This window comes from Pezoporus flaviventris, unplaced genomic scaffold (assembly GCF_033815535.1).
Source record: "Pezoporus flaviventris isolate CSIRO_AGI_PZ_B2104156 unplaced genomic scaffold, CSIRO_AGI_Pfla_v1 ptg000037l, whole genome shotgun sequence".
NCBI classification, from domain to species: Eukaryota; Metazoa; Chordata; class Aves; order Psittaciformes; family Psittacidae; genus Pezoporus; species Pezoporus flaviventris.
Genome location: NW_026892585.1, coordinates 5,242,181 through 5,267,323, shown reverse-complemented (window position 1 = coordinate 5,267,323; position 25,143 = coordinate 5,242,181). Strand labels below are relative to the sequence as shown.

At 38.7% G+C, this 25,143-nt stretch overlaps 1 protein-coding gene across 3 annotated transcripts in view; it reads left to right on the top strand.

The window, feature by feature from the left end:
* Positions 1-25,143, top strand: part of NFX1 (nuclear transcription factor, X-box binding 1) — a 51,231-nt gene that overhangs the window by 20,656 nt on the left and 5,432 nt on the right. For 2 of the 3 annotated variants that reach the window (XM_061464575.1, XM_061464574.1), the window contains exons 8-22: positions 540-639; positions 746-963; positions 1,912-2,009; positions 3,404-3,434; positions 4,837-4,919; positions 5,417-5,525; positions 7,009-7,128; positions 7,836-7,915; positions 8,249-8,479; positions 8,766-8,839; positions 11,902-12,003; positions 14,135-14,176; positions 14,529-14,627; positions 17,282-17,348; positions 19,650-19,795. In XM_061464575.1, coding sequence (XP_061320559.1) covers positions 540-639; positions 746-963; positions 1,912-2,009; positions 3,404-3,434; positions 4,837-4,919; positions 5,417-5,525; positions 7,009-7,128; positions 7,836-7,915; positions 8,249-8,479; positions 8,766-8,839; positions 11,902-12,003; positions 14,135-14,176; positions 14,529-14,627; positions 17,282-17,348; positions 19,650-19,795 — 1,600 coding nt within the window. Of the gene's footprint in view, positions 1-539; positions 640-745; positions 964-1,911; positions 2,010-3,403; positions 3,435-4,836; positions 4,920-5,416; positions 5,526-7,008; positions 7,129-7,835; positions 7,916-8,248; positions 8,480-8,765; positions 8,840-11,901; positions 12,004-14,134; positions 14,177-14,528; positions 14,628-14,729; positions 15,370-17,281; positions 17,349-19,649; positions 19,796-25,143 lie in introns of those variants that run through there. The other variant, XM_061464576.1, reaches the window with a different exon arrangement.

Here is a 25,143-nt window from a genome sequence, read left to right as displayed (position 1 = left end):
GAGAGGGTGAGAGACAAGGAGACTTAAGTTGAAACATTATAATGAGCTATAAGGAAAAACTCTTCTCTTGGAAACTTGGAGATTTTCAAGACCTAGCTGAATAAAACACTGAGTAATATGCTCTGATCTTGCTGCTGACTCTGCTTTCAGCAAGGGCTTGGACTAGCTGGTCCCGAGAGCCCTTCTGACCTGAATTGTCCTATGAGCCTGCTTAATCTTTTACTAAAATTCTGAAGACTTGATTAACCAGTATATGGAAGAAGAATACTGCTTTAATAAGTAAGCTTTTTCATGCAGGTAGTACTTCCCCTTTAGTTTTTAACCTCCTTATCAAAACAAATAAAACATGAATTCCTGCTTCTGTAGGACTGAGAAGCCTCTATTGCTGAGATAAATCTAAAGAATACCAGCTTAATTATCTTTCTAAAAACTGACTACTAATTTTTCACGGTGACCTTTTTATATTCACTGTACTGCTGGAGGTGTTCTGTCACTGATATTCTCTTTTTCACTTTCTGTGAAATAACATCTTTTTTCAGTGTGTTACTGTGGAAACAACTTTAAGGATGTATTGTGTGGGACGAAGGAAGAGTTCTCTGATGGATTTGGGAATTTCTCGTGCCAGAATATATGTGGCAAGTAAGGTCACTATAATTTAGGCTTTTGGAAAGAGAAGGTTATTTTATCACACTGTGTGATCATGATACCCTCAGATAACCTGCCTTTTCTTCTTTCTTTTCCCCAGAAAACTAAATTGTGGGAGGCACAATTGCACACAAGTGTGCCATCCTCAGCCTTGCCAACTCTGTCCGCGGCTTCCACAAGTAGTGTATCGCTGTCCCTGCGGTCAGACTCCTCTCAGCAAGTTACTGGAACTAGGATGCGTTGAACGTAAAATCTGCACGGACCCTATCCCCTCATGTGGAAAAACGTGTGGCAAACCTCTTCCTTGTGGTAGCTATGGTAATGAGAACTTTCTGCTTCCGAATATTCAAATTACCTCATCATTTAAAAAAGAAAGGAAGAAAAAAAAGTGGTCCTTAACTGTTTCATTTGGTACTGGACTTTGATATTTGATCAGTAATTTTGGGTTTTAATCAAACTGAGGGTAAAAGCCACTTCAGAGCCTGCAGTCTGGATGTTCATAATGATCAGGAAATACATTTGTCTGGAAAGCACTAACACTAGCTAGCCTTTTAAATTTTGTACCTTTCCTATATTAGTAGAAGAATAAAGCTGAGCAATATCCAGAGAGTAGTATGTGCTAATGTCTTTTAAAAGCTCACCTAGATCTTTTGACAGACATGTGGAGACTAGTAGAGATAAATGACTTTGTTCAAATGCCTCCAGTAAATACTCATTTCCTGCTCCTGTAGGAGCATTAAGGACTAAAAAGTGGCGTTGGAAAGTTGGAGGTTATGTGTGGAAGCAATGTGACACTTCAGTGGGTGCATTAGGTAACTCAAATGTATTTAACTCTGTGTGAAGCTTCAGTTTCACAGGCTATTTAACTGTGATTTATTAGGCTTCAGAAAGGAGTGAGACCAGTGCTATCAAGATGAGAGCTTCTTTTTGAAAGTTTGATCTGTTCTCTCAGTCCAAGGACTTGGCTTTCAGTTGAATTTCAACCTAGTAAGTGAAAGTGTGCATAATAAGTCATTCTTCCAAGCTGAAAAGGAATTAAAAAATGACTTAAAACTCCTGGATTTAATCCTGATTCTGTGGTTTAAAAGGTGACAATAACAACAAAATTTTATGCACATTTAACTCAAAGTAATTAATTGTTTGGAAACCCAGCTGCACAGAAGCTCGGTGTCTTTGACCAGTGATACTTAACGGCAGATGTGAAGTTCCAGGTCATTGATTTTCTTTTGTTATTAATTGTTAATCTTTGTATTTTCATTTTGCTAGAGTTCATTCACACGTGTGAAAGCCTTTGCCATGAAGGAGAGTGTAGACCTTGTTCTCGCACATCAAATATTTATTGTAGGTGTGGCTTCAAAAAGAAGGTGAGTGTATAAAGCCAGACCATGGCAACATGTAATCTTTGTTGGCTTTTAAAGCTGGGGAGAAAAAGGAGATGAAGTTGAAGAGAAGAAAGCTAAGAAGTGCTGTGCTCCTTAGTTACAAGGTCCTCCGTTGTATACTAACTGATAGATGCTAACTAGATCATGCTGTGAAGTGCTAACATAGGTCACGTACTGTGAAGGGAATTTTTTGGAAGCATTTTTGCAGTGTGTAAACAGAATTCTGTTTAGGCTGGCTATAAAATCCTGCATTGCATCCTGTAGTATTTATGTAGCACAAAGAATGGTAGTTTTACCAACGGTGATGTAAACTGAGAGAAGAAAGGGAGCCTAACATAAAAAGCTGACTAAAACTCTATAGTAATAGATTGCAGATTTGTTGTGGAATTTTTTGGAGGGAGTATGGAGTTTTTACTGGTCCCTATTCTTCATACATTTCTCTAGGGACCCAGCAAATTCTCAGCAATTGTTACATAACATTTAGTATATATTTATAAACTAATTTCTGTAATCACAGCTTTGTAATCTTTGACTGCTATCACAGGAGCCTTGTTGACTTTTCTGACTTGTTACATACCTATAGGTAGAGGTGGCTTCTGAATATAAAAATCTATAAGTACATAGACTGAGACTTTGCTAGGGGTTGGAACAGTTTTCTCCTGCAAGTTTGCTGAAGGTAGTTATGGGATAGAAGGCTTCAGATTATCTTTCATTTTGAGGCCTGAAACTAGGTAGTGAGGTTTAGGTTTTAATTCATGCAGCTTCTCAGACACCAGGAAGCTGCTTCTTGAAAACGTATGAGTGAACTACAGTGATAACGTAAATTGGTCATGAAAAATGTGATGCCTAGAAAAGACAACTCGGAATGTGAAGTTGTGATGATTGAAGGTTCAAATGTAGTCAATCAACAATGTTCTTTTCATCTTTCACCTTTTATTTTCATGTTGAAGTCTTTATATAAAATTTTTTGATCATGAGATTTGACTTCACTCTCTTTGGTCTTTAAAACAAGTAAGACTTCCATTTTTGGAACATTTGGTCAAATTGTACACTCACCATTCTCTAGGAGAGCTCCTGTGGTTTCTTAGGGCAAACCTGGTTTTGTGACTTCACAGCTTTATCTGCTGAATTAGCTGGACAGTACAGAACCACATTTTTTGTTGTGGGTTTTTTTTTTAATTTCCATTGAATCTCTAAGGGAAAAGTTTTGTGTTAAAAGATCTGAGGGTTTTTTTTTTCCAGCTTTTATTTCACTTTTGCATACCAAAGTGTTATACACCTGAAAACTGAGAGTGCTGCTTCTTCATGTGACTCTTTTCTATATAAGTTTGTTGTTTCATCTGTTTTAACCTAATGGCTCTCTGTTTATTTCCTAGGAAGTCCCGTGTGCTCTCCTGAGAAATAAAGGTATGGTGTTACATTACATTACATATGCAATGTGAAATTGTTTTTAAAATGATGCACAGCTCATGGTAATTCTGGGTTTGATTGACTTTGGCAAACAGCTGATCAGTACTGCTTCTTTTATCCATACTTCTGTGACAAGTTGGTCATTTCTTGAAATGCTGCTACTTTTGGGGAAGAGGTTTGAACTGAACCTCTTTCATTTCTATCCATCTTTTACACAAGGGAAGACTTATTCAGCATTTGAGCTCAAAAATTCCAGACAAGCTGTTTGTTTTGATTTGAACAGTTTCTTATGCTACCTGCCATGCTCACTAGGTTGCCCTCCCCATCCTGCGTATCTTGTGGCTCATGCAAATACAATTCATGCAAAGTAATGCTTTTGCTTTGCTCATGTCCAGGTTCCTGGGGAAATACAAGCTTTGCTTCTGCTTCACAGCTGCATGCTGCTGATCTTCGTATCTGGGCTTGGCAGCGAGTTGCCATTTGACACTTCTTGGTATTCTGGGTGTAGCAACTCGGAACTTTTGCCTCAGTGAAATGTTTACTCGATGGACCCCTGTCATACTGAGTTTCATTTACAAGATACATAAGGAGCAATATATGTACTTAATTTGAGCTTTTGTCTGTGAAGCATTTGTTCTTCAGAATCCAGAAATGGTTGCTTTTGTTACCTGTGGATAAGGATGTTCTTTGTTAGCACTAGTTTTGTGAGCATATCAGGAATAATTGTTTACCTGACTCTTAATGCGTTACCAATTTGAGCAGTTTTAAAATGATATTTGTGGTACTCTGATGTATCAGGTTATCCTATTTTGTGTTCTATTTAGCAGAGTTCATGGTGTAAAGTCTAATGTGAAATCAACTAGTTTCATGTGTTCTGCTCTCCAAAATCCTTTTGAACAACTGTTTGTTTAAAGGAAGCCAAGTGTTCACATGGGGAATTAATGTGAGAGAGCAAGTAATTTACAAGTTTGCTTGCTCTGTTAGTCTCCTCTAGATCATGCTCTGCAACAGCCTCAGCATAGAGTGGTTTGAGTTGGAAGGGACCTTAAAATTCATCCAGTTCCAATCCCCTGCCACAAGCAGGGACACCTTCCACTAGAGCAGGTTGCTCCAAGCCCTGTCCAACCTGGCCTTGAACACTGCCAGGGATGGGGCAGCCACAGCTTCTCTGGGCACCCTGTGCCAGTGCCTCAGCACCCTCATAGGGAAGAATTTCTTCTGTATAGCTAATCTAAACTTGCCTTCTTTTTGCTTATTAAATAATCAAACATTCATATTTCTCAATTTATATTGGTTCATATTTTTATTATTTAACGAATATAGTGTAATTATGTAATGTGATTGCAGCTGCTGTTCTCAGCACAATCAGAGATGTAAAAGTTGATTTTCTTTTTAATAGCTGCTATTACCTTCATGTGTGACAAGCGATGCAACAAGAAAAGGTCATGTGGACGACACAAATGTAATGAAGTTTGCTGTGTGGTAAGTTTACATGTGGCTTTATAAAGTTGTTCATTGTGATGTGTGTTTGTTTTTGGTTGTGATGTTAGACTTTTTGCTTTTGTATCTTTCCATTTTTGTCTCTACCTGCAGTATTGGTCATCCTCAAAAAAGCTTGTGTGTGTGTGTTTATTTTGCAGTATTTGTTTTGTGGGCATAGTTATAAATGTAAAACCATATTCCAGCCTAAATGCAAGTAAATCAGCGTAAAGGTGCTTTTTGTCAATGCAGTGATTTCAGGGTATTACTTAATGCAAGAGGTATAAGCTATGATGTAGGTCTGTCTGCAACAGAGGTCTTACCAGAATCCACTTTTTGAATTGTGTATCTTTAGAGTGATGGAAAAACTCTATAGATTAGGCCTAAGCTATTTTTTTGCACTACAGTTTTGCCAATTAGTTGGTTATGACCTTACAGAGAAAAATAAACTAATGGGGTTTATAGTTCAGTTCTGCTTTTTCTTTTTTGCCTTCCCCTAGGACACAGAACATAAGTGTTCTTTGGTTTGTGGTCGTAAACTCAACTGTGGGCTTCATAGATGTGAAGAACCCTGTCATCGGGGCAGTTGTCAAACATGCTGGCAAACGAGTGAGTTACATGCAAGTGTATGGTAGTTCCCATGTATTACAGAAGTCTTTTCACTGAACTGGTCAGAGTGGGACATGAATGTGATCCAAACTGACCACAACATGGAGAATATGCAGCTAACTTTGATTTTATGTTTTTTTTCATGAAAGAGAAAGTTATTTCATTTTGGATGAGTTAACTAAGTGATTTTAATACTTAAAAGTTGAATTACAATGAAATATATTGATATGTATGTTGATCCAGCAATCATTTAAATTTGAGGAATCATGCAAGTTAAAAAAAACAGTTTAGAATTTTAAAGTTAAGGGAACTCTTGTTTAACAATGTGATATCTGTTAAAGGTATTGAAGCATGTAGCAGATTTTATTCAGCTGCTTAGAATTCAGACTTTCCCACTTGGTACACTAGTGATTTTTCTCTGGACAGGACCATCTGAAGAAATAAGAGATGTCAGTCCTGTGTGTCTTAGGCTTTCTGATCACGTTCTGGATGGTAAAAATTAGTACTAAATTGCTAGAAATAGATTGACAGGGAGCAGGTATTAATTTTCCTGCTAATTTATTTAAAGATTTAAGTTGGTGCAATAGCTTTAGACAGGTATGTACTCTATTAAAAACAGGGGATCATATCTTGATTATTTTGCACCATTATAATAGGTAGATAATAATAGGTTCTCTGATTTGGGCCTGAAGAAGACAGAAGAATGCTTCCTTCTGGTAGCAGAACCTTTAGTTGATTTGGAACATCTTTGTATATGATAGCAGTTAATTCTTTTATTCCTCAGTCTCCTAATATAGATGTAGCTTATCACAGAAATTATAAGCTATTTATTAAATGCAGTCTTTGAAAGTTGGGTAGGACAAGCCGCCCTTAATGTATGTATACTGCCTGAGACAGCTTCCAAAGCATACAGAATTGGCCTTAGAAGTATTTGGACAGTCTCGTAAGCTGCTTAGGAGGACCCATGTAATACTCTATGGCCAAGTATACAGAAGAAACTGTAGGAAGAAGTCTGCAAACTACTGTGCCTTCGGTTATTTTCTCTGGAATCTTCCCAGCACCATCTGCAGGGCTTGGCAAAGGATCACATCGAACCACTGCTCTGAGAAAGTGATGGCAGGGGGAAGTTCAGAGTACAAGGTTTGGATGATGTGCTCATTGGAAGGGAATTCAAGAGATAACGTTCCCATTTTTAAGTAAAGCATCGAACAGCAACAGCTTTCCACTTGACATGAGCATTTGTCTTGCTCCAGTTCAAAATGTTGCTGTCAAACTGCTCTCTAAAGGCAAGCATAATTCCTAATGAAGTGATGTTAATGAAGTTGTCCTGAGGAGCCACAAAAGCCAATAAAATCACTAGAGTGGTGCTTAATTTAAAAAACTCTGAAGCTGGAGTAAACATTTGCATGTTATTTAAAGGCTTCTTGTAATGAAGTGCAAATACATGTAGCCACTGGGATATGTTTTACTTGTTTTTTTTCAGGTTTTGATGAGTTAACTTGTTATTGTGGTGAATCTGTGATTTACCCCCCTGTCCCCTGTGGCACTCAGCCACCAGAGTGTAAAAAAACATGCACCAGGCCACACGACTGTGATCACCCAGGTAAGTGAGGCCATCCAGTTTTGCTTGGGTTATTTCATTTTGTTGCTGGTTTTTGTTTGTTTTGAGCTTGTTTTGTTTGAAATCCAAATGTACAGAAGTGTACATAGGTCTATTTAAAAATCTTTTTTTTTTCTTAGATGCTTTTTCTGTAGTTTTGAATGTTTCCAAAAGTCTGTGTTTAAAAGCCAACCACCTAAATACTTGCCATTGAGTGCTAGCAGTGGTACTTATGGCTGGTAAAAACATTGGATTTTTTTCTGATCATTATTAATAGTCATAGCACACTAAATGTTATATTCCAAAGATTAAGTGCTATTGCAACAGTGGGATAATCTAGTGAATGGTTAGTTTCTGTATTCCTTGGAATTAATTACCTTGGCTGATTGCAAATGATACAGCACAGGTCAAACAAATCTGTGTTCTGACAAATTTTGTCTTGATAGTATAACCCTGCTTAGAAGTCACAAAATTCTCTACTATTTAATTTAGAAAATGTGGAATAATATTCACCTAAAAAACCTGCCATCATAGTTTGTAAAGAGTACTTTAAAGACCAGATTACCCTCGCATGAAGCGTCATACTTCCCACAAATTGTGTTGTTCTGAAATGCAGACTCCTGTTTAATAGTCTTTACTGTCTCCTTTAATGCCTTTGACTGAAATATGCTAATAAAACTGTGCTGGCCTTTATATTTCTGTGACTGTAGTGTACCATTCATGTCATAGTGAGGAGAAGTGTCCACCTTGTACCTATCTCACTCAGAAGTGGTGTATGGGCAAGCATGAAGTAAGTCTGGACTCTTAATGTTTTTGAATACTAAGTAATGTTCTGGGACTGTAGGGTTAGATTTTTTTTGTGGCCTCCATGGAATGGGATATGTTACTGGAGCTTGAGTTTAGTGTGATTGAATTAGAAAAGTGTATCTTTTATGTGATATGCATTCAGACCAGCTGCTATATTGGACTGTGATGTAAAGAAAAACTCAGTCTTTGTCCTAAGATATTTTAGTAGCTCTTGCATGGACAGTGTCAAATGAAGGTGTGAACAGGAAAAGTACTTTGAGATCTGCATTTATAGTTTTTCCTTTTTAGTTGTCATCTGTTTCCTCTCCTCTTCCAGCTGCGCAGTAATATTCCGTGTCATCTCACTGACATTTCGTGTGGCCTTCGCTGCAATCAAATGTTAAAATGCGGAATGCACAAATGTAAAAGAATCTGTCATAAAGGAGAATGCCTTATAGATGAAGAGTGTAGACAGCCGTGTATTATTCCAAGGCTATATTGTAATCATCCCTGTATGGCTCCATGTCATCCGTCTTCACCCTGCCCAACAACATCCTGCTCTGCAAAGGTTAGATACCAAAAGAAAATTCAGAGGAAGCAAGCTCACAGGAAAACTATGATTTCATTATCAGCCAGTAACAGTTGTGGCAAGTGTTTGTATATTGGTAGCATGACATTTTTTCTATGAAGTTACTAATTTTTTTTTTAAAAACAAACCTATACATCACTTTAAATTAGCCATTATTCCACTAAAATGGGACTTTTTCAAGGAGTAAACTTGACCTCCCTTACACCCCACCATGGCTGTAAAAAGACCAAAGTTTAGAAAAGCTGCTCTCTTTTGTGATGCACAGGTTGATCTTCAGTGTGAATGTGGAAGAAGAAAGGAGAGTATGATTTGCTCAGAAGCCTCTAATACATATCAAAGGTTTGTACTGCAGTAATTCTTTTAATTCCTTTCTGGATTTACTTCTTTGCAGTTGATTAAATGTTAGGCTTGACTAAATGTATTTGATTCGCAGGCATTTTCACACTTTTTTGTACTTTGATGTACGGTTTTTCTTTCGTATTCTCCTGAGCTTTCATACCAGCTACGCTGTACTAGGATACATTCCTCATTTCAGTGTTGTTAGTCTAACTGTGCCAGTGTGTCAAAGCTCGAATCTCCCATCTGTGGAACTCTGCTCTACCCACATTGAGCAATTAGGTACAGACTAATTGAGCAGGTCCAGATTCAGGCCTCTGAGTGCAGGACCTATAGCAGTCCATGTGTGAGTTCCCTTAATGTGTGATGAAATCTAGTCAATACAGGTGATGGAAACTAAGAGTGATTTAAAGTCATTCTAAAACAGCTAAACTCAGGCATCAGAACTTTGGTCCTAATATGTAGACTAAGTTCTACCTGATTCCATTCCTGTCTCTAGATTCTATTTCTGAACTTCTTTCTTTGTCTTACAAGAGAGGGCAAGGAAGGGACAAGAAAAAGAAGTAGGGCTTTGGAAATGAAAATAGAAAAACAGTATTCATAATACTTTTTTTAAAAACAACCTTACTCTGAGGCTGTGGTTGAAAGGGAGTCAAAAAGATAATCTAGAGTTGAAGAAGTTCATCCCTGTGAGGGTGCTGAGGCGCTGGCACAGGTTGGCCAGTGTTCAAGGCCAGGTTGGACAGAGCCTTGGGCAACATGGTCTGGTGTGAGGTGTCCCTGCCCATGGGAGGGGTTTGGAACTGGATGATCTTAAGGTCCTTTCCAACCCAAACCATTTGGTGATTCTATGATACTGTCATGGGTTAACCCCAGCCACCAGCTAAGTACCATGCAGCTGTTCGTTCACTCTGCTCCCCGACATTCCAGTGGGATGGGGAGAAGAATCAGGAAAAGGTAAAACCTGTGGGTTGAGATAAGAACAGTTTAATAATTGAAATGAAGTAAAATAATAATTGTAGTGAAAGGGAGACAACAGAAAGAGAGAGAGGAATAAACCCAAAGAAATACAAGTGATGCACAACATGGTTGCTTACCACCCACTTACCAATGCCCAGCCTGACCCTGAGCACCGATCGGCCCCTTCCAGCCAACTCCCCCCACTTTCCATACTGGGCATGACGTGCTGTGGTGTGGAATACCCCTTTGGCTAGTTTCAGTCAGGGGTCCTGTCTCTGCTCCCTCCTGGCTTCTTGTGCCCCTCCTCACTGGCAGAGCATGAGACTGAAAAGTCCTTGATCAGGGTAGCTGATGCTACCGCACAACAGCTAAACCACTGATGTGTTACCAGCATTGTTCTCAGACTAAAGCCCAAACACACAGCACTGCACCAGGGACTAGGGAGAAAGTTAACTCTATGCCAGCTGAACAAGGACACATGTTCAACCAGAGTTCTGCTCTGCATCCCAGTTGATAGGAGAGCACAGTCACAGATTCTGTCTTTTAAAGAAAGCTTAATATCTGATTTATTTGGAACTGCTGTTTGAGGGCTAGCCCAGCTTAGGATGTGCTGCTTTGTTCCTGCTGAATGCTGCCCAGATTCAAATTCTGTCAGAAGATGGCTTAGCATTGACGTAATAGGTGCTTAATATTAACTAATGAAAACGAGGAGAGAAATGTGCTAACCAGAAACAGTTAATAACAATTTTAGTCAAAGTTGAATGCAAGACAGACGTAACGGGAGTGGTGATCAGTGTTTCTCCTTTAGAAGAAAGGGTTCTATTGCACTATGAATACCAATCAGAAGACTGACTCAACTTTGAAATACCAGTTTAAACTGACATTTGCTCGTCATTAATGATAAACTGGGAAGGTAACATAGTTACTTGTCCAGATTCTTGAAGGCTGTTATTTCTCCGCTGCTTGTATAGCTCTACTACAGAAACAGGCACTGCAAAAGTATTCACATGAGGAAAATAGTTTTTTGAAGTCAGTGAGAGTCCTTGCATGCATAAGCTGAACACATATGTACGTATCTAATCAGAGCCCAAGTCAAGAGGAAGGGAAAGAAACAATCAGTTTAAAGCAAGTGTTTGCAGGTTCAAATGGGTTCATGCTTGTCTACAAACTACTCTTGGCCCATGTGATAGCAACAAAAGTGGCATTTAATGCCAGCTAAGTTTGTGTGGTAACTGCAACTGTTAATGTGGCTGAAAGAGTAAAATATTCTGGTTTCATGGGGTTAGGTTTGGCTTTTTTCCCCCACCATCTACGTATGTGGGGAGAGAATCTGGTAAATCTGAAGCCAATGTCCCTCTCAGTGTTTTTTGGGTTTATGCAATGTGATAGATGATGAGTTCTCAGTGTGTGAAGGAAAACATAGAGACAAACATATCCTTTAATCTGAATTCAACAGAAAAGATCATTAAAAGGACTGAATGTTCCATTTTCAGGATTTTGCTTGAGAATGGTGTGGGATATTTCACTAAAAACTTAATGTATATTTTAGTTACAGAAAGTTTAGCAAGCAAATCAGACTGGGAAGGCTTGTTACTGAAGGGAATGATGAATCTTTATAAAGAAAATATTAACAGTCTCAGTAGGCATTTTGCTCTTTCCTTATGGCTTGAATAATCCATATTTTCTAAGCAAATTTCAAAGTACTTTATAAATTCACTTTACAGCTTTTAGTTACACACAATTAAGGAAGAATCACATAAAGGTTAAAAAAGCAATTAAAGCTGTACAGTCAGCTGCAGTTTGCATGTTAAGCAGGTGAGAAGAAAAAGTATTCACACTGCCTGGCTTAGACTTGCTTAGAATTGACGCTCTGAAAAAATCCCTGAAGTATGTCTTGCTCCTGGTTGCTTGAGGGAGATTGAGACAAAGTAGCCTCTTAAATTATGCAGCTAAAACTAGGTGATGTGGAACTGGAGTCCCATTCTGTAATGTGATGATTAAACAGCCTGTCCCTCTCCACCTGGAGGTTTAAATCTGCAGCTTTATAAAGCTTTTGAAAGGTTTATGTGTAGCCTCAAATGAAATCTAATGCTCTTCTTTTTCAGAATAGCTGCTATTTCTATAGCCACTAAGTTAACAGATCTACAGCTTGGAGATTCAGTGGAAATCAGCAGGCTTATTACGAAAAAAGAAATGAAGCAGGCCAGGTAAGGAGAGCAATGTAGAAACATGCTTCATATCCTTGTGTATACCTGAATCACAACCAATGTGGAAAATACATAATATTGTGAGCAAAATCCCAGCTAAAATAGAAAGACTTTAAATAGCCTGGCTCTACTTTGACAATACTGCTAAAAAAGTATTATGCAGTTCCTTAGTGGTTCAGATTTTTGCTTTTATGTAGAATGAGATCTGTGTTATTGGTAGTTTTGTTGCTGTAATTGTATATGGAACAATAGAATTGTGGTTTGAGTTTCTTTCTACCCAGCAAACTAAAGTTCCTCTGGACTTCAGGTTTCTAGACACTAACTTTTTGCTATTATCTTAGATTTTAGGATCCAGCATCCTGGATGATTAATAGCCTAATGTTTTCCTCTGGTCATCATCTTACCATTTGTAATATTTGTCTATTACTCTTTTTACATGTCTTGCATTTGATTCTCAATTTGATTGGCATTTCTGTGTTTTAGTATTAGCTTGCAAGTGCAAATCTGCTTTTAAGTCACAAAAACACCTGTGACTCAAATTTGGTGATTTTTTTCTGTTCCTCCTGATATTCCTCAGGGTTGGAATCACTTGTCTCTTTACTTCTAGTATCTTTTCTTTAAGGAATTGTCAAGTTTCTCCAACACCCTTCTGTCAGAAACTTGACTTTCTGAAGTCTTCTGCCTCGAAGTCCTTATATTTCTGCGTTTAGTTTATTTCTAGTACCATCTCTCCTTTCTTAATAGTGAATTTGATTATTTCAATGTGTTCAAAATCTCATGTTCCTTTATATTATATAATGTCAAAATAGTGAAATTTTCCTATGCGCTTCATTGCTTCCTGTATCAAAAGCTTATACCAGCATATTTTGGCTAGTCATTCTGTTCTGTTTATCTGTTTAATGGCTGTGAAATGGGAGCACATTTATTACCAAGTCCTTTTGGGTAATTATCTACACTGAAATAATTTTAACTCTGAATGTAAGGGCAAGGTGAACTAATATCAGAAAGGACGGAAATGTCATAGCAGCTGTATACTTGCCAGGATTGCAAGTAAGACAACAGTGTCTCTATTGGTGTCCCAGCCTTTGCAATATGTAAATGGTGCTGTAGTCACTGCCACTCATGTTTCTGTGTGGGCAGACTTATTGCCCTTTCTTTGAATAGTTGAAATCACCAGAGATTACTTTTCTTGGTGCAAATCTTTACTAGCTTCTTGTCAGACTCCCTTATTTTCAAAGTAACTTACAATTCTGCTTTATTCATTTACAATAGCAGAATATTTTATGCAAGCTGTACAGAGATTTCTGTCTCTCTTGTTCTGGAGGATACCATATTTGTTTAGACCTAGAGTAGCTTCTTGAAGTTGGCTGTATTCCTCTTCTAAAGGAGGAGAATATGATTCTTCAAGCAAATGACTTTAAACAGTGCCAGGTTGATCTTAGAGTGCAAGTATGTTAGCTTTTTTCTGCCTCCACCAGAAGTTGTGGATCCCATAGCTGTAGGTCTCCAAACATAATACATACCACTGAATGAACCAGTTTCCCCTGTAGAAATTAAGTGTTTGAAGTTAAGGAACTGTTATCAACAGAATTATTTTAATCTCTATGAAATACTTGACAAAGGTGAAGTTCAGAAAAGTTAAATTTGTAACTGTTGACACTAGAAGTTATGGGCTTCATTGAAATACTGATTTTTATGGTGCATCATAATCCTCCATATGCATAGCTAACTTTCCTGGTTTTCCTGGCTGATGCATAGAACTGACTGTCACAGCTTACTCTGTTGGTATCCCATCCTTCCTAGCATCCCCTTGATGCTGATGCCAACTGCATTTGTTTTCTCAAATGATCTAATTTACCAATATAATCCAATTCAGAAGCTGGTTTTCTCAACTTTGGTATGGAGTTGGTAACTGCTGCTTCTGTTCAAGACCTGGAGAAGGGCTTGTGGGCTCAAAGATCTTTGTGGTTTGTTTGTTTAGCTGTATTATCTGATCTAATACAATAAACTATTCTCACACACTCTTCCTACTTCTTCAGGCTGTCATAACGATATGATACCAACAGAGCTACAGTTTGAAAAGTGTGAGTAGCAGCAGTGATTCTAGTTGTATTTTTCTTTCTTAATTCAGGTTGCAATGTGATGAAGAATGCTTAGCTCTGCAGAGAAACAGGTGGGCAATAAACTTGCTTTTTTTCCTGTTCAGAAGTTCATGTTCAGAAAGTTAATGCTATGGACAAAAACCCCTTTCCTGCATGACCTAGACAGCCAATAAATGTGGAGATGGTCCCTGGTCTATATTGAGTGATCTGAGATCTTACAAGAGTATTCTAGTGAAAAGTACTAAATGTGTAGTTTCAAATGTACAGACTGCATCTTCTGTGAGTTCTTCCATCTGTATTAGTAACCCTTTTCTTTACCCTTCAGTGACAATCTGTTTGGGAGGCTGGGAGGATTTGTGGCTTTATTTTGTTTGCTTGTAGTTTTGTTACATGTTGTTTTTTCCCTCCTGCCCTTAAACATAGGCGTCTTGCTGAGGCTCTTGAAATAGATGATAATTCTGATCCTTTTAATATCCGTTCTCCTGGACCAAAGTACAGTGAACTTCTAAAAGAAGATGCAAGGTATGTGTTCTAATGCTGGCAGGTATCAGTGTTGAGAGCAAGATGGGAAATGCAGAACAGTTCCATTTACTCTTGTAAAAATGCCCATGTTTTACTCTCCAGCCATGGCAGTAGGTGATAATTGAGGCAAAAGAGTTGATGCATACATCTCAAGACCTCCAAAATGAGAACGTGAGAAGTAACAAATGCCTGACAGGTTGCTTTGTTCTGTAATAGGACCAGATTTAGAATGGGAACATCACTTTTCACCATTCTTCTCACTGCAGATCAGGACCTGTATGTCTCATGCCTCTGCTGCTTTCATATGCAACCAGCCCTATATGGGTGCTCCTTGTTATCTTTTCAAGACAAAGACTAAAGTGAAAGCTGAGTAATGAAACATGCTCCCATAGCCTGAAATTACTGAAATTATTTCCCTCCATCAATTTCTTTTCTTTTTTTTTTTTCCTTACTGCCTTTATTTTAAAAATAAAGAAATGGAATTAATAAAACCCTTGATTGACACAGAGCTAAGCCTGTGCCAGCGCTGACAGCAAAGAGGGCTGCTAGGCTGAAACACCTGAAAATGAGGCAATAAAAAGTCGCAGTAGTATCAAAAGCATTACACTAATAAATACTCTGCAATTTGGAATGACCATTAATTTGCTGATGTGTTGAGACAAGTGAAAATTCTACATAAGCAGCCGCACAGAATGTAAGAGTAAATCAAGCAACCTAAACCTCCTAGTACAGAACCAGAGACAAGTATAGGTGAGAAATAAGCAGGTCTGACTGTCCCGCATATCTAATCAGGATCATCTGGTGAAGACCAGTGAACTGCAGGATTTCTCTTCTCTTTGGTTTATCTTCTTGTAAAATGATCTACAATGGGATTAATTTTCTTCTGCCACCACCAACACAACCCCCAGCCACATCCCCTGCATACTATGCTTTCTGTTTTGTCTTCCTGTTTGAGTACTTCAGTCTTGACTATCTTGGGATTTCTGGAAGACACATTCTGAGTATTTCTGACAGACATTCTGGTTGATTTCAGTGGTGCCTTTGAACTAATAACTCTGGTTTTATACTTTTGAACACTTCCAGGAAAGTGATGGAATCACCATGCCCTGGAATCACCTTAGTGGTGGCCTTTGCAGAGCTGGAGCGAAGGTTGGACTTGAGGATCTTAAAGGTCTCTTCCAACCTGCTTGATATGATTCTGTAGGTTCCTGAAGGGATGGTTGTTTTTGAACATATCCTCCAGTCTGTGAGCTGGTTCCTCAGTAGGTTTTTAAATATAACACATCAGGTGTTTGTGGACCCTTTGGTTGTTGGTTCCTTTTTTTTTTGTTTGTTTTCTTACCTCCTGTGGTCACTTCACCTTGAAATTTGGATGTTCATGGCTGGCATTCCATGTAACATTTCCTTTCTGAGTCTATGGAGTTAAGCTCATCCTAAAGAGATCAGTGGGTTTGGTGGTTGTTGTGGTTTGGGTTTGGGGTTATTGCCGCAATATTCTTTCCAAAGCCTCATGGGCTGTTTCTGTATTTCACAGCTGAGATGTCCAAAGGCCTCTTTCTTCTTAACTCTACAAGTCCAGGTCTTTTTTGCATTTCTCCCAATGTAGTATTTTTCTCCACTGAAGGTCTAGGAGTTCTGATGATGGATGGACATCTACTATGGTCCATCCTGTAATGGTTCCTCCGTTGTTACAATACCTTGAAGGCTTTCCAGTGGTGGGCTGAGTCCCACCAAACCAGTGATCAGATGATGTTGGTAGCCAGACTACTTGATGTTGCCATTTTCCATGTTTCCTTGAGACCATTTGGTCAGCATCCAGAGCTTTAGTGGGGCACCTACCAAAGATGACGGTGCCTGCTTTAGTAGGCACTTCTTGACTGATGAAATTCTGACATCATTCACAAAGCGGTGTTGTGTTGGTATGGAATGGTGCCTGGTTTTGAAGAAATAAGGTTTACTGATAACCCGCTTTGAGATGTGAAGTATTCAGGTAGCCTTTTTCCACCGTGGGGATGGTGCCCTAACAAATAACAGCCTTACTTTTGGAGTTAGCTTACCTGTTTATTTAAGAGCAGAGTGCAAAGATTACCTTTATGTGAAAACTTGACTTACTGTGATTAAGCAAGATAGAACAAAATCCTTTCTATCTCATATCAAGAACATTTTCTTTGCTTGCAAGTAGCCTTATGCGGCTTCTTCTTACTAATTTGTTATGCTATGTAGGCCGCCAAAGTCAGTGCACTTTTCTTTTGTCTTGGAAAAGATCTCTACTCTGTTTATCCAATCCCCATTTTTGTGTTTAAGCATGTATTCTAGTCAAGTGAATTGCCTGAGTGACAATTAATTTACAAACCGCTGAAATAGCAGCTTTAAAATCTATATTATCCATTTTAAAATGCAGACTTGTGTTGTCAGTAGAATTGTATCCTAGACTTTTATGCTGTGTTCTAAGGGTTGAAGGAAAAAGAATTGTTATTTTTTAATAGCAATGACATACTAACCTTTTTGAAGTGTAAATAGTGTAATAAATCAAAATGCTTCCGCTTCAGTTGAGACCTTAAATGTTGTTCTTGTTGAAAATGATGTTACAAAAGATAAAGATACTGTATCTTTGTACACTCGTACCTCATTTACCTAGAATACTGGTTTTGCAGGAAGGATTTGAAGTTTGTCAGTGACGTTGAGAAGGAAATGAGAATGCTTGTGGAAGCTGTGAATAAGGTCAGTATGCAGATATTCTGTATGACCTATTGTAAGAAACAGGTTTGTTTAATTTGGAGGGGGAGTTTAATGTTACTAAACTTTATTAATACTAATAGTTACGAGTGGACACTGAATCTGCTTAAGCTCCAATAGAGTACACAATTATAAATAGAACAAAATTTTTGGGAAACGTAGTAATTCGGGATAACTTTGGTGACAGCCAAGCTTTGTTTGAAGATTCAATCAGTGCTAGGCTTTAATATATCAATGATTCTTATTAATTTTTGGATCTCTGTTAGTCAAGTGTTAATCATTGAAGATGATGTTTAAAGGGTCAAACTTTGAGGAGGAAAGCCTAGGTGGTTCTGATTCCTGTAATGGAGCTGGCTCACAGATTTATGTATACCTTCCTGCATTTGCCAGTGTGTGAGGGAGTCCCTTCTTTAAGGAGATTCAGATTCAGCCACAGTTGTTTGGCAGACTCCAGTATGCCAAAACAGAATCATTTGTTTTTCTAGTGAAAGCAGAATTCCGCCTTCAGGCCTGTCAGGTGAGCATAGTCCTGGCTTGCTGCTGCACTGTGCCTCACCCAGTATATGTGGTTCAAAGGACAGTATAAACCATGCTACTCTCAGTTGCCCTTAGCTCAAGAAAGAGTACACTTCATGTAGAAAGCAATAATTTCCTTCCCTCTACCCCGAGGACAGTTACGTAACTTTATTCCTTCTTTTTTATGTATGATGTTTTCTTAAACAATCTTTGTGCTTGTTCACCTGTTTCATGTTCTTGCCTGTTGTTTTCACATTGGAATTAAAGTCTTAAAGGGGGTCATCTGTGTATAATTATGTTCAGGCTCCTTCAACCTCGGGCATCTAGTAACAGATGCATAGAACAGTTGTTATTACCTAAAGATAATTTGCCCAATGTTGTGTTGCCTGTGGTTATCCTATTTTACATATACCTTTATTATACACACATATACACAAGTATGTACATACATAGATATTTCTCTATATATAACTGTGTATACTAATGCATATGCCCATACTAATATCAAACCAATAGATGTACTTACTGTATATTAAAGAAAGGGCAGCCACAGGTCTAGAACTTGCCATATACGGTAAATTAGTGACATCAGATATGACAGAACAAGAGACTAGAAGGCTCAGGAGCATCTTCAGTGCTTTGTTTCTCAGCAGTATCCAGCCATTTGTTAAATAATGATCCTATAAAGCAGACAAATGTCTGTTAACAAGCTTGTACATTACAGAAGAGAATGAAAGAATGAAACCAAACCACATGTGACAATCTTCACCCTGTCTGACCTAAAGGGAGAATTACTCAGTGGTAACTTGAGCTTTAATCATGGTCAGGATGAACCAGTTAGGCTCATATGACAATTCAGTATCTCAAAGATCAGTTCTGCCCCTCAGGCTATTTGGATGTTGCTATTATATTGTATAAGGTACAAGAAGTCCTCATAAGTAAAATTATATTTGATACATGTGTGCGTGTACTTTGAGGTGATGGAAATAATAGAGAATACATAATTTGGGGGGGGGGAATAAATTATCATCTTTAGATTATTTTTCTGTCAATACTGAGGTGACCAGCAGGTCAAAGGAGGTGATCTTGCCCCTCTACTCCACTTCTGTGAGGCCTCACTTGGAGTATTGTGTACAGTTCTGGTGTCCTCAACATAAGAAGGACATGGAGCTGTTGGAGCAAGTCCAGAGGAGGCCACGAGGATGATCAGGGGCTGGAGCACCTCCTATATGGAGACAGGCTGAGAACATTGGGGCTGTTCAGCCTGGAGAAGAGAAGCTGCATGGAGACCTCAGAGCAGCCTTCCAGTGTCTGAAGGGGGCTACAGGGATGCTGGAGAGGGACTCTTCATCAGGGACTGTAGCGATAGGAACAAGGAGTGATGGGTTCAAACTGAAACAGGGAAAGTTCAGGTTAGATATAAGGAAGAAGTTCTTTACTGTAAGGGTGGTGAGGCACTGAAATGGGTTACCCAAAGGCTGTGAATGCTCCATTCCTGGTGGAGTTAAAGGCCAGGTGGGACAGAGTCTTGGGTGACATGGTTTAGTGGGAAGTGTCCCTGCCCATGGCAGGGGGGTTGGAACTGGATGATCTTAAGGTCCTTTCCAACCCTAACTATTCTATGATTAATACTTTGTTGTAATAATTTTGTTGTAGCAGCAAAATTTTAGAGGTAGAAGCACTGTCTTTTTAATTCTTTTCTTCCCCCTGACCCTGCAAAGGAAAACTTTACCTTTTGTTTTTGTTCTTAACCTTTTCTCTTGAATTCAGGGCAAGCATACAAAGAAGAGCCATTGTTACCCACCAATGAACAGAGATCACCGCAGAATCATCCATGAATTAGCTCAGGTTTATGGCATTGAAAGCGTGAGCTACGACAACGAACCAAAGCGCAATGTTGTTATCACTGCAGTGAAGTACGTAATCCACGGTTGTTTTCAAGCCTGTTAATGATTGTTTAAATAATTGGATATTTTAATCACTTACTTGAGTTTGAGTTCATTTCCAGTGCTATCGTCAATATGTAGTAATTTCCAGTAGATATTTAAGGTAGTTTTAAAGTTAATAGTTTCATAGGCTTTTATTTCCAGTAGTCAAGTAAATCTTCGGAGAAGAAAACCCAATTAGCCATTAAAAAGCTGATAGAAGACTGCAAGGCTGTTTTCCATTCATCCTCACAGTAACTGTTTGTCTTTTTGCCATCAGCTAAATTTGATAGAAGTATCAAAAATGTAAAAATCATCAAATTTTAAGAAAATATAATTGCTGGATAGAGAAGTCATACCTACATTCTCACCTTCTTTGAAAAAATCTGGTATTAGAACTTACTTGTTTTTCATCTGCCTGAACCTGCCACAGAGTATATTACTGGACAAAGGGAGACCTGGAATTACTACAAATTGGGGAGATTTCCAAGCAAAACTGGAAATATTTAGATAATACCCACAGAAGGCAATTCATGTTAGAGAAGGAAATGAAGGGGATATAGCTGGGGAAGTTTGATCTGAATTACAGTTCTGGTGTCACTTAAAGTATAAGACCCTGAGTAAATCCTTACAAATGCCCTACTCCATACTTTCCCCTTGGTCATCTTTGCAGTCACCATCTTCTGAGGAACTGCAATACCAGATTCCTTCTGAACCAGGTTCAAAGGTTACTTTTTGAAAGGACATTACCTGGACCTTTGTCCAGACTGGTATGGTGGAAAGGGGAAGGCTTTCCACTCCAAGTTGACACATGCACTTTACTGTACCTGTCAGTGGTTTCTTAAACTCTTTTACTCGTATGAATTTCCTTCTCCTATGACTAATGCTGGATGCCAGAGCCTGTTAAGGAGCATTGCTTGTTGTTAGTGACCAGTGTTTAAGCTGCCTGTATGGACTTGAACATCCTGGAAGTGTTTTTTAAGAACAGCCATCCCTGTAAGGCCCATCCTTTTCCTCTTCCTTCCAAGAACAATAGGTTCAGTCTCTCCTCACGAACAGGGGGGACTTTTCAGGAAGGTGACAGGGTTCTTGCATATTGTTTTCACTGGGAAAACCACATCCTGCCACAGTCTTGTTGAAGGGTTCTCTATTATTTATTCTTCTTCACCCAGGATTTTGTTTGCTTTCAATGAGGTATGTCTGCAGACAGTTCAGGAGTGGTTACCTAGCTGCAGGCTATGCAAGACTGACAAGAACAAAGACCTAAATTAAATAAACCCCTTGTAACTACATGTAACACCCTTATCAGGTCATGGTAGTTGCATCCCAGAAGGCAAAAACTGTACATCCCAGTGGCAGGGTTGGAAGAAAATCATATGTTTAGAGGAAACAGATTTATTGTTTGGCCTCTTTAAGTTTTTCACGTACTGAAACATGTCCAGAACATCTCCAGGTACAAGTTCGTTCTACTTAGTAATTTAACTGTCTACGGCCTTTCTGGTATCTGGAATTAGTTTGCATCCAGTTTGACAGAAGTTCTCTTGGCTTCCTGAAGGTACTCTCACTTTAAGGACTTCTACCCTTCACTCTCTAGGAATTTTCTCCTCTGCCATGAGGAAAAGTCTTTCTCTCTACCCTTTGCAATCACAAAGGTCTTTTCCAATGACTGCATCTCAACACCTGTAGCCTCTTAAGTCTTTCTGAGCAGCGTAAGTAGAAATAGTGCTACAGGTCGCCAGCCAGGGTGGTTTAAACAGCAGTCCTGCTCCAGAAAGGTGCTGCATCTCCTTCTTACTGTTTTTCTTTTAATCTTGACATCGTTTGCCCTGAGAATAGTATGTGTTACCTCTTGACAGCTTATATAGTATATGTTAAGTCTAGGCAGTCTAATCAGGAGATCCTTCATTGTTTCACCCAAACGGTATCAGCTGTGGGAGACACTTCTCACAAAAACCTGCTCTGTCTGAAACAGAATGGATCATTATTGCCAGGCTGTAAGGAGTCAGTTTTGGACAGATGGGTGGGCAAAGAATTTTGTGGTATTTCGTATCAAATAGATCAATCCTGGAGTTATTAAAATTGAACTTCCAGTCTTCAAGGGGAAGATAAGTTTGAGTCCTGGTTTTCACAGTTCAGTTTTGGACCACAGGCCGTCCTGCCAGCACTACCAGTGCCTTAGAGTCAGCAGATAGTTATTTATGTTCTCATTGTTTTTCCTTGGAGTCCTGCTAAAAACCTCTCATCCCATCTTTGTTGCTTGGGGCAGGCAGTTGTCTTTTTTCCTTATTTTGAGAATAAGTTAATAGAACATAGAATAGCAACTTTAATATCAAAATGTCTTGCAGTACTTGCAGAGCCTTTTGGTTCCATCTTCACACTTTTGTTAGAACTGATGATAGAGAGCCATGATTTATGATAGCAGGAAGGGAGGATCTGCTTTGCTTCTCCTTTGTGGCAAATAATTTGTCAAGGGGCTTTTTGTTTTGTGTGTTTTCCTATTTAGTTGAATTCAGTTGTTTGGTTTTCTTCCAGATGAATTGAATATAATGGGCTGTTTAATTTCTTTATTTCCTTTTATTTCTTTGGATTTAAAAAACCCCAACCAAACAAAACAAGCCACAAACCAAAACAAGAGAGGTTCACAGAATTTTGGGAGATTGGAGTCAATCTAGCATTGTCCTGTGTGTCATGAAGGTTTACAAGAAGTGGTGTACCTTTTGCTTGAGTGTGAGTTGATAGGTTTTTGTCTCTAAAACCTCTGTGGTTTCATGACTGGACAGTCTGCTGTATATATCTTCTGCTTTTTTGGTGGAGGGAACACACAATAAATCTTGTCAAAGCTAAAACAGAGCTAGGCTTTGATGTGACCAAAGCTAATTTTGTTCCAGGATCTCCTCAAACAGTACACAGACTGATCTCTCCTCATTTTGAAAGGTTTGATATTAATCTACATCAGCATTTAGCTTCAGTGGAGAGCTGCTGTGTTTACTTTCTTGGGGAGAACATTCTCTTTTTCTAGTAAGTCTAGTAAGACTTTAGCTAATTGCAGAAGTAAGTGCATGTGTCGTCTTCCAAGTGTTCTGTTTTCCTGTGTTCTAGAACTCTCATTTATTTACTTGTTTTACTACAGAAGCAAGATTTAGCCTGACATTTTAAAGACATGACATCTTACTCTACTTAATGAGGTCCTCCTTTCACCTATTTACCTCCAGTCAGTTGGGTTTCCATCTTTTTGCAAAGCACAGGTGATAAAAATGAAAGAAGACAACAAAATATTCTCCTCTTTACTGTAGGCCGCTTTTAATCTTTTCAGGTAGAGCTCTACAATTGAGGTAACTGAAATGATAGTGGGAGCATTTGGCTTTATATGCCAGGCTTGGAGCTAAAGGAGAGGAGGAGTTTTTACCCATTTTATTAAAGAGGGGAAAATCATCTGTTCTCAACTGATACTTGCTGTTAGAATGTGTGTATTAAACATAATCTTGGAAAAATATATGGTCAGTGGCAAGTAACTTTTCCTTTTGAATAAGGAACACTTTCAGTGTTGGGGGAATGAGAAGGCTCTTTGAACTGATGATCTGTGTTTTCAGAACTTTGCAGTTCATTTGAACAGACTGTCATACTTGGTTTAAAACAATACTGAAATGGGGTCAGCGATCACCACTTCATATTTTAGTGGACTTCTGACTTTCCTTGAGGATGTTGTGGAGGTTTTCGTCTGTGTTGCCACAATATCACAGGAATTTGCCCCTTTATTTTCAGAACTGATGGAAACAAGACGTGATGGAAAGAAGATAAAACTTACTATTTTTTAAACTCTGAAATAGAACTGGTGTTCATCTGTGTGCGTACTGATGTGAGATTTAAACTGCTTAGGGCTCTGGCAGAGGCAGGGGAAAACAAGAATTGCCAAGTATGTGACCAAGCATGGAACTCAACACATTTCTGGAATTACAGCAATACACAGTCTATTGTTTTGCAGCATTTTTTGCTATTGGGAATGTAATTTTGAAAAGAACAAGATGAACTTGAAAGTAGGAATTTAACGTGATTAGTCAACACAGGAAATCTCGTGGTCTTGGAGGGTTCTGGGAGGATCTTGTTTAAAAACTCATGAGTAAAGTAAGCAAGGAGGAAACATTATTTAATGATTGACATAGAATCACAGTATCATTTTGGTTGGCAAAAGACCCGTAAGATCATTGAGTCCAACCTTTAACCTGACCCTGTTAAATCCACCATGAAACCATGTCCTTAAGCAGCACATCTACACATCTTTTAAATACCCCTAGGGATGGTGACTCCACCACTTCCCAAGGCAGCCTGTTCCAATGGTTGACAACTCTTCCAATAGAAACTATTCAGATGGAAATAGGAAAGTAATCCAGTTTAGTGTACCAGACTTAGTTTGGTCTTAAAATGTCAGTAGCGTGGGCTTGGTGGAAAGTACCAGAAAGGTAAGAAATTAGTCTTGCCAAGGTTTAAGACTTTTTTGTGGGGACAAATAAGAGGAATAAGAAATTGTGAATGGAAAAGATGGTGATAGTGAAGGTTTTTCAGTCTTGTAGTTAAGTCGTAACAGTGAATGCAAGTTGAAATAAAGCAAGTTCAGTCTTGAAAGTGGCTCATGAATTTATAGGATAATCTGTAGGAAGATGTCTTCACAGCCTGTGTGTCTGGTAATTATTTGGAATTTTTTAATAATTTTTTTGTAATTTGATGCCTTTTGGGACTAATCTAGGGTTGGCTTTTAGTTTGCTTTGTTTTTCTGGGTGTTTTTGGTTTGGGTTTTCTTAATATCCTTCCTCTTTTTCCAGCCCGTTTAGCCTTTGAGCATGGACTGCCCTACTGAAGTTGAGTGTGATTCACAGCCAGTATATGCCTAAAGCATACAAATGTACACGCTGAAGTACACTGGCCTCCTGTACTGGGGAAAATACCTCTTTGCACCACGGCCACAGGGTAGCCCTTGCACTGCGGATGATACAAGCACAAGTAGGGTGATTCGGTGTGTGGTCACAAGCACATAATAGACTGTTACTAGTGTGGAGGGCAGTAATAGCTGATTATTCCTCACCCCAATGCATAATGTAATTTCTGTGATCTTGTTGACCTGGGCTAGCTGAAAAGGAAGAGGCAGTGTTGTTGCATTGTTCCTGTGATAGGGCTGCTTAGCAGGGCTGCTTTGAGTGCAGAGTGATAAACAAGTTTAATGTGACTTCACTGCCAGAGTTTAAAAACATGTTTCCAAAACATCAGCTAACATGTTGTGAAGATGCAGTGAACTGTGTTCACAGGGTACCAAGTTAAGTAAGTTGTTGCTTCTGATCTTTTATCTG